The sequence below is a fragment of the Taurulus bubalis genome, assembly GCF_910589615.1.
Source record: "Taurulus bubalis genome assembly, chromosome: 18".
In the NCBI taxonomy this organism is placed as follows: Eukaryota; Metazoa; Chordata; class Actinopteri; order Perciformes; family Cottidae; genus Taurulus; species Taurulus bubalis.
The window spans coordinates 1,203,165-1,213,164 of record NC_136606.1 but is presented as its reverse complement, the minus strand read 5'-3'; the positions used below and the strand labels follow the sequence as shown (position 1 = coordinate 1,213,164).

Genomic DNA, 10,000 nt, shown 5'->3' with positions numbered 1-10,000 from the left:
ACCCGGCTGGCTGAGAGTCATAACTCGGTGGATCCGTGGATTCCTAGAGACCTCAGTAGTAATGACTTCATGAACTTCTTCAATGGTAAGATTCTGGCTATTAGAGGCAGGATGGGTGATCTCCTGCCCTCCACTACTGCCGGTCCATCCTCAGGTGGGATGGCCATGGAGGAGGCTGTGGGCACTGCTGTGTGTCTGGATGGATTTTTGACCATCAACCTCGATCAACTGTCTTCAATGGTTTCTACTTCTAAATCGTCTACCTGTCTCCTGGACCCTGTTCCGACTAAGCTGTTTAAGGAAGTTTTACCTTTAGTTAGTGCCTCTCTACTAGATATTATCAATGGGTCTTTACTAACTGGTCATGTACCACAGTCTTTTAAAGTAGCTGTAATTAAACCTCTTCTTAAGAAGCCCACTCTGGATCCAGAGGTGTTGGCTAACTACAGACCTATCTCTAACCTTCCCTTCCTCTCTAAGATACTGGAGAAGGTAGTCGCAAACCAGTTGTGTGACTTTTTACATAACAATAGTTTATTTGAGAAGTTTCATTCAGGATTTAGAAAGCATCATAGCACAGAGACACTAGTGACAATTACTAATGATCTTCTAGTTGCATCAGATAAAGGACTTGTCTCTGTTCTGGTCTTGTTAGACCTTAGTGCTGATAAAGGACTTGTCTCTGTTCTGGTCTTGTTAGACCTTAGTGCTGATAAAGGACTTGTCTCTGTTCTGGTCTTGTTAGACCTTAGTGCTGATAAAGGACTTGTCTCTGTTCTGGTCTTGTTAGACCTTAGTGCTGATAAGGGACTTGTCTCTGGTCTGGTCTTGTTAGACCTTAGTGCTGATAAAGGACTTGTCTCTGGTCTGGTCTTGTTAGACCTTAATGCAGCGTTTGACACTATTGACCATGACATCTTATTACAGAGACTAGAACAGTTGATTGGTATTAAAGGTACAGCACTAAGCTGGTTTAAGTCGTATTTATCAGATCGATCTCAGTTTGTATTTGTAAACGATGAGGCCTCGGTTACCACTGCCGTTCATCATGGAGTTCCACAAGGTTCTGTACTTGGACCAATTTTGTTCACCTTATATATGCTTCCTTTAGGCAATATTATCAGAAAACATTCCATAAACGTTCACTGTTATGCCGATGATACTCAACTATATCTGTGGATCAAGCCAGATGAAACCCACCAGGTCGCTAAACTAAGCGTGTCTTAAAGACATTAAAACCTGGATGACCTGCAACTTCCTGCTGCTGAACTCAGACAAGACTGAAGTTATTTTACTCGGCCCAGAACACCTCAGAAATCAATTATCTGATGATATGGTTTCTCTGGATGGCATCGCTCTGGCATCCACCACCACCGTAAGGAATCTCTGAGTTATTTTTGACCAGGACCTGTCCTTTGGGTCCCACGTGAAACAGATCTCAAGGACCGCCTTTTTTCACCTACGGAACATCTCAAAGATCCGGCACATCCTGTCTCAACGCGATGCAGAAACATTGATTCACGCATTTGTTACCTCAAGACTGGATTACTGTAACTCCATTTTATCAGGCTGCTCCGGTAAATCCCTTGGATCTCTCCAACTGATCCAGAATGCTGCAGCTCGTGTACTAACGAGAACGCGGAAGAGAGATCACATTTCTCCACTGGCTTCCTGTAAGATCGAGAATCATATTTAAAATCCTTCTCCTTATCTACAAAGCCTTAACTGGTGATGCATCATCATATCTTAAGGACCTTATAGTGCCATATTACCCCACGAGAGAGCTTATAGTACCATATTACCCCACTAGAGAGCTTATAGTGCCATATTACCCCACTAAAGAGCTTATAGTACCATATTACCCCACTAAAGAGCTTATAGTACCATATTACCCCACTAGAGAGCTCATAGTACCATATTACCCCACTAGAGAGCTTATAGTGCCATATTACCCACTAGAGAGCTTATTGTACCATATTACCCCACTAGAGAGCTTATTGTACCATATTACCCCACTAAAGAGCTTATTGTACCATATTACCCCACTAAAGAGCTTATAGTACCATATTACCCCACTAAAGAGCTTATAGTACCATATTACCCCACTAAAGAGCTTATAGTACCATATTACCCCACTAGAGAGCTCATAGTACCATATTACCCCACTAGAGAGCTTATAGTGCCATATTACCCACTAGAGAGCTTATTGTACCATATTACCCCACTAGAGAGCTTATTGTACCATATTACCCCACTAAAGAGCTTATTGTACCATATTACCCCACTAAAGAGCTTATAGTACCATATTACCCCACTAAAGAGCTTATAGTACCATATTACCCCACTAAAGAGCTTATAGTACCATATTACCCCACGAGAGCATTACGCTCACTGAATGCAGGGTTACTTGTGGTTCCCAGAGTGTTAAAAAGTAGGTTGGGGGCTAGAGCTTTCAGTTATCGGGCTCCTCTTCTGTGGAATCAGCTTCCACTTTCAGTTCGGGGGGCAGACAGTCACCTCATTTAAGAGTAGACTTGTCACGCCGGAGCACTAGTGAAAGAACCCAAATGCACGACCCGAGGCAGAGAGTAAAGTTCACAAGGATTACTTTATTGATAAAGGTAATATTGCAACAGGATAGAGTCTCTGGAGAAGGACCGCCGAAGGTTCTCCCGATGTAACTGGGGAGGGACTGAGGCCGGTCGGCAAGGCTCTGACCCGCTGTGGTGAGAGCAGCTGTCTCACTCAGGGGAGAGTAGAATCGCCAACGTAAACAGTCCAGGGTCATTCACAGGAAGGCAGTCAAACCCGGCAGAGGTACAGGCAGGGATCGGGCTTACTCGGAAACGAAGGGACGTCGGAATCAGAACAGGATATCAGGCAGGAAAAACGCTGGTAAGTTGACTCACAGGTGAAGAAAAACGAACTGGCAACGAGACAAGTGAAGCACAGAGTATATATACACACTGGGAGGGGAGTTAACGAGACACAGGTGAAACACATCAGGGCAGGGAGAGGTAATCACACATGAGGAAGTAAAGACAGCAGACATGACACAGGAGGATGATTTCAAAGTAAAACAGGAAGTGACAAGACAACAAAATAAAAGCACTACCGTCTAGTGACGGTTGTGACAAGACTTAAGACTTTCCTCTTTGATGGCGCTTATAGTTAGGGCTGTTTCAGGTTTATAGTTAGGGCTGTTTCAGGTTTATAGTTAGTGCTGTTTCAGGTTTATAGTTAGGGCTGTTTCAGGTTTATAGTTAGTGCTGTTTCAGGTTTATAGTTAGGACTGTTTCAGGTTTATAGTTAGTGCTGTTTCAGGTTTATAGTTAGGGCTGTTTCAGGTTTATAGTTAGTGCTGTTTCAGGTTTATAGTTAGGACTGTTTCAGGCTTATAGTTAGGGCTGTTTCAGGTTTATAGTTAGGGCTGTTTCAGGTTTATAGTTAGTGCTGTTTCAGGTTTATAGTTAGGACTGTTTCAGGCTTATAGTTAGGGCTGTTTCAGGTTTATAGTTAGGGCTGTTTCAGGTTTACCTGGTCCAGCCCCTAGATATGCTGCTATAGGCCTAGACTGCTGGGGGACATCTTAGGATACACTGAGCTCCTCCTTTCCTTCTCTTCCTCTTTTGCTCCTCCTCTCCTCTTCACCTCGTCTCTCTCTCCTTCTGGATAAATGATTGTCTCTTCAATGCATATTACTAACTCTACTTTCTTTTTCCATGGATTCGTGGCTGCCTGGAACCATGGCCAGGCAGCCACCCTGGGATGCCCCTCCTCTCTACCTCCTTCTGCTTAATGGGTCGTGGTTATCTGGCTCATGGACCATGCCTACTACTCATTATATGAATAATTTCTGTCATATTCATGTAATGTGCTGTAACTCTGTTACGTTATTCATTCTGGTCACATGACATATTTTGCTTCTGTCCATCTGGGGAGAGGGATCCTCCTCTGTTGCTCTCCCTCAGGTTTCTTCCCCTTTTTCCCTGTGAAAGGGTTTCTACTATCTTTATTGGGAGTTTTTCCTGATCCGATGTGAGGTCCCAGGACAGGGATGTCATGTGTACAGATTGTAAAGCCCTCCGAGGCAAACTTGTATTTGTGATGTTGGGCGATATAAAATAAACTGAATTGAACTAGGACAGACACTAGAGGACACTAGGACAGACACTAGAGGACACTAGGACAGACACTAGAGGACACTAGGACATACAGATGTCCCCTTGAACTCCTCACTCTCATCCTCTGTTGACTCAGTAAACAGACGTCGGTCAACAAACTATTTTCACTTCTGAACTTTGACCCTCGTAGAGAGAGAGAGAGACAGGAGAGAGAGAGGAGAGAGAGAGAGAGAGACAGGAGAGAGAGAGAGAGAGAGAGAGAGAGAGAGAGAGAGAGAGAGAGAGAGAGACAGGAGAGAGAGAGAGGATATATATATATATATATATATTTATATATATATATATATATTTTCATTCTGCCAAACTAACAAACATTCTCCTTCATGTTTTCTTTGCAGGGAATCGAACCTGCGACCTTCCAGAGGTTCAGACTGACTTCTTGCATAACGCTCATTGTTCATTTTCCATGAAGCAACATTTGAGTCATTTTAATGTTTTTATTCAGAAAGCCGTTGATTTCTATTCATTTCCTTACATGTTGAACATTAATGAAACTTTTCTAAACAATCTGCTGATACATAATTAATACAGAACATCTGTGTGATTGATAAACAGAAATAAAAGACTGTGAAGAAATAAATGGAAACAAAAAGTCTGAATAATTAATTTCAATATTAAAAACAGTGTTCTGGTTTTAACCTTTTTATTTAGATCTGAATTCATGAACATGTTCCCTCTTAAAGCAGATCAGGGGTCAGGTCTTCTTCACCTCCAGGTCTGAACTCATTGAGCTGATTTTATTTTGAAAAGGTTCCACATCCTAGTTCTGGTTCACAGATGGAGTCAGCAGTGAGACGGAGACTCGTGACGTCATGATGTCCTTGAATAGGGAATATAGAGTCCTCAAAGAAAGTCCCTCATCCAACAGATGAGATCCATGATGTCCGGTGTGTGGACAACTACTTCTACATCTGAATAAAGACCAGATCCCTGAGCAGAAGACTCGTCACGCGACCAGGATGGTTTTATTCTGCAGGGGGGGCAGCCGATTGGGCGATTGGACCGTTTTTGTATGCACAGATAGAGGTTTTACGCACAGCTCTTCAGGTTTTACGCACAGATCTAGAGGCTTTACGCACAGCTCTTCAGGTTTTACGCAGATCTTCAGGTTTTACGCACAAATCTACAGGCTTTACGCACAGACCTACAGGTTTTACGCACAGCTCTTCAGGTTTTACGCACAGACCTACAGGTTTTACGCACAGACCTACAGGTTTTACGCACAGCTCTTCAGGTTTTACGCACAAATCTACAGGCTTTACGCACAGACCTACAGGTATTACGCACAGATCTACAGGCTTGCCTTGCCGCTCACGCGCGCTCAGGTGGCGTGGAACGCAGCGGTGGCGCGCAGCGCGCCCCCGGGCAGGCCTCGGTACCGCAGCGTGTAGTTACTCCCCTCGCAGTTGTCCCAGAACTCTCCCTCCTCGCTGCGCACGTACACGGCGAAGTGCACGTGGGCGCCGGGCGGCGCGTGCACGGTAACGCTGAACCGCTCCCCCACGGCGCCCGGCTGGTGCGCGGCCGCGGGCACGGCCTGCGCGTCCACGTAGGAGAGCCAGTCGTTGAAGGTGTACCTCAGCCCGACCTCCTTCTCGGCGCCGCCGCTCAGGACCCGGATGTGGCCCCGCACGTCGAACTGCGTGATGGAGACCCTCTCCAGGCAGACCCGCAGCCGCTGGACCCTCCGCTCCGCGTCCCGGGGCTCCGGGAACAGCGCCACCAGCCGGTGCGGGTCCAGGCTGGACCTGAAGCCCTGGCGCAGGTCCCCCCGGTCCAGGTCCCGGTCCCGGTCCAGGTCCTGGTCCTGGTCCGGCGGCGGGAAGCTCCGGTACCGCGTCAGGACCTTGCTCGGGACCTTCGGGTCCTCCAGCGCGCTGAAGGTCTTGACGCTGGCCAGGTCCAGACCCATGGAGTCCGCGAACTTCACGCGCTTCACGCTGTTCCCGAGCAGGAGCGCGGGCAGGGAGCGCGCTCTCCTCCGGTCCTTCATGAACCTCTGGCGGGCCGCGTCTAGCTCGTCGTCCAGATCTTCCTCCTCCTCCTCCTCCTTCTCTTCCTCCTCCTCCTCCTCTTCCTCCTCCAGGCCGCCCTTCATCTGGAGCGGCGCTGCGCGGTCTAAGTCCTCGGGAGTCCCGGTGCGGCTCGAGAGAAGAGCCTCCTGGAGGGCAGCGTGGTGACAGCGCAGCGCGTGCACGTTCCCCCAGGTCTGCTGCCGCGGGGACGCGCGCAGCATGACGTAGGAAACTTTAACTTTCACCTGTTTGCGTGCAGCGGAAACACGTGACGTCACCACTGTAAACAACAACAAACAACTAGAGCACAAAGTATTCTCTTCATGTAGTAAAAGTACACAAGTATTCTCATCTTCATGTAGTAAAAGTACACAAGTATTATCGTCGTGTAGTAAAAGTACACAAGTATTCTCATCTTCATGTCGTAAAAGTACACAAGTATTATCGTCATGTAGTAAAAGTACACAAGTATTCTCATCGTCATGCAGTAAAAGTACACAAGTATTATCTTCATGTAGTAAAAGTACACAAGTATTCTCATCTTCATGTAGTAAAAGTACACAAGTATTATCGTCATGTAGTAAAAGTACACAAGTATTCTCATCTTCATGTAGTAAAAGTACACAAGTATTCTCATCGTCATGTAGCAAAAGTACACAAGTATTCTCATTGTCATGTAGTAAAAGTACACAAGTATTCTCATCGTCATGCAGTTAAAGTACACAAGTATTATCGTCATGTAGTAAAAGTACACAAGTATTCTCATCTTCATGTAGTAAAAGTACACAAGTATTATCGTCATGTAGTAAAAGTACACAAGTATTCTCATCTTCATGTAGTAAAAGTACACAAGTATTATCGTCATGTAGTAAAAGTACACAAGTATTCTCATCGTCATGCAGTAAAAGTACACAAGTATTATCTTCATGTAGTAAAAGTACACAAGTATTATCGTCATGTAGTAAAAGTACACAAGTATTCTCATCTTCATGTAGTAAAAGTACACAAGTATTCTCATCGTCATGTAGCAAAAGTACACAAGTATTATCTTCATGTAGTAAAAGTACACAAGTATTCTCATCGTCATGTAGTAAAAGTACACAAGTATTATCTTCATGTAGTAAAAGTACACAAGTATTCTCATCTTCAGAGGTGAAGTTACTGTAAATACATGAATAAGACAAATTAAATACTGTAATGTTTATGAATACTACATATTAAATATGTTATTGTTTATGAATACTACATATTAAATACGTTAAGTTTAACAGAGTATTTTAACTGTGAGGTATTAGTGCTTTTACCTGAATACTTCCTCCATATTGTAAACGCTGCTAAAAACAATCTCAGGAAACAACAAACAGCAGAAACGTGTTTTATGTTTTATGATTACAATATTATTGTTTATGATTCAAATAATGTTGTTTGATTAAAATAATATTTGTTGAGGTTCGATTCTCGCCGCCGCAAAAACTAAACAACAATTTTCCACGTTGAAGGAAATCCTTTTTAAAACTCTTTCTATGAATTATGAAGACGATAAAAACAGAATAATTACTTCATGTTTTTCACTCAGAAGTTTATGAACTGCTGTTCAGAGTTCTGACCACAAGGGGGCAGCACTGCATTTACTTTATTATGTCCCTATAAACACTAAAATCAGGTCGGGTCTAACTTTATTCCATTTATTATATACACATATATCACATATATATATATGTATGTGTATATACACACACATACATATACACATATATATGTGCACATATATATAGACATATAAACATATATATTTATTACATTGTCCACCTGTCTAACTGTCTACCTGCATACCTGTCCACCTGTCTAACTGTCTACCTGCATACCTGTCTACCTGTCTACCTGCATACCTGTCTACCTGTCTACCTGCATACCTGTCTACCTGTCTACCTGTCTACCTGCATACCTGTCTATCTGCATACCTGTCTACCTGTCTACCTGTTCACCTGTCTACCTGTCAACCTGTCCACCTGTCTACCTGCATACCTGTCTACCTGTTCACCTGTCTACCTGCTCACCTGTCTACCTGTTCACCTGTCTACCTGTTCACCTGTCTACCTGCTCACCTGTCTACAGTCTCAACACAGATTAAAGTGAATGAAGTTAAACTTTCTTTGTTTCAGTGTAAAATAAACTGAACTTCAACAACAATCACTGAGCATCTCACACACAGCTGCCTTGTTTTAAAACATTTTTATTGGATTAAATCATGTGTATTATATATATATATATATATATATATATATATATATATATATATATATATATATATATATATATATACACACACTGGGAACGATCAAGCTTCCTGGCCTTCTCTCCTGAGAGGAACTGGAACCATTAACCCGCTTCAGGGCCGTTCAGTATTCACACAAACAGCGGAGGTCAAAGGTCACACCAGGCGGAGCTCTGTTCAGGTGTCAAAGAGGAGTCAGGAAGTTGAGCCTCAGACTGATTTATAAACAAATCAAAGCTTCAAACTAACTATAAAAAGCAGTAATCTGGAGATGTTCTCTGTTTAAAAGTGACATGAATCAGAAGGCAGCTGAAGATTCATAACAGAAGGCCGTTAGAAGCTTCGTACAATTCCTTCAAGACACGATCGTGTTTCACGTCATGATATTCTGCATAAAGGATCCGGTCACATGACTCCGCGGTCACATGACTCCGCGGTCACATGACCCCGCGGTCACATGACCCCGCGGCACTCTGTTTAGCTGCTGATTGCATATTTATATTTATCAACTCATTTACATTCAGTTACAAATATATAAAAAGATACAAATTATACATTCACTGCATTTATACGTGATTTCACACAACGACGTAAACGGCCGCATTAGCATAACATCACGGAGGTGGTTGGTCTGACGGCAAGGAATGCATCTTGGGTAGTATAGTCCTGGGAGTCGGGGACTGGAGGACGGGTGGCTTTAATGCAGCAGACGGTTGTTGGTCTCTGCGCTGCCATTGGCTGATGCAGCTGTCTACTGATGTCACTCGCTCTTTGTGGTGTAGATGCGGTACATCAGCGTGACCACGGCGGCGGCCAGAATGGGGATCAGCCAGTTAGTCCACCAACTGTAAGAAAGACTAGTTAACTATATAACCAACTGTAAGAAAGACTAGTTAACTATATAACCAACTAACCAACTGTAAGAAAGACTAGTTAACTATATAACCAACTGTAAGAAAGACTAGTTAACTATATAACCAACTAACCAACTGTAAGAAAGACTAGTTAACTATATAACCAACTGTAAGAAAGACTAGTTAACTATATAACCAACTAACCAACTGTAAGAAAGACTAGTTAACTATATAACCAACTGTAAGAAAGACCAGTTAACTATATAACCAACAAACCAACTGTAAGAAAGACTAGTTAAATATATAACCAACTGTAAGAAAGACTAGTTAACTATATAACCAACTAACCAACTGTAATAAAGACTAGTTAACTATATAACCAACTGTAAGAAAGACCAGTTAACTATATAACCAACAAACCAACTGTAAGAAAGACTAGTTAAATATATAACCAACTGTAAGAAAGACTAGTTAACTATATAACCAACTAACCAACTGTAATAAAGACTAGTTAACTATATAACCAACTGTAAGAAAGAGCAGTTAACTATATAACCAACTAACCAACTGTAAGAAAGACTAGTTAACTATATAACCAACTGTAAGAAAGACCAGTTAACTATATAACCAACTAACCAACTGTAAGAAAGACTAGTTAAATATACAACTAAC

The 10,000-nt window shown here is 42.9% G+C and overlaps 2 protein-coding genes across 2 annotated transcripts in view; both read right to left on the bottom strand.

Moving 5' to 3' along the window:
• Positions 1-5,505: 5,505 nt before the first annotated feature.
• Positions 5,506-6,420, bottom strand: ppp1r3g (protein phosphatase 1 regulatory subunit 3G; the record flags this gene model as incomplete). Its single annotated transcript, XM_079234148.1, has 1 exon — positions 5,506-6,420. The coding sequence occupies one exon, from the start codon at positions 6,418-6,420 to the stop codon at positions 5,506-5,508; it is 915 nt and encodes a 304-aa protein (XP_079090274.1).
• Positions 6,421-8,521: 2,101 nt separating this feature from the next.
• cyb5a (cytochrome b5 type A (microsomal)) overlaps positions 8,522-10,000 on the bottom strand; it is a 5,393-nt gene continuing 3,914 nt past the window's right edge. Inside the window, exon 5 of the mRNA XM_079234313.1 lies at positions 8,522-9,319. Coding sequence (XP_079090439.1) covers positions 9,235-9,319 — 85 coding nt within the window. The 3' untranslated portion in view covers positions 8,522-9,234. The remainder of the gene's footprint in view (positions 9,320-10,000) is intronic.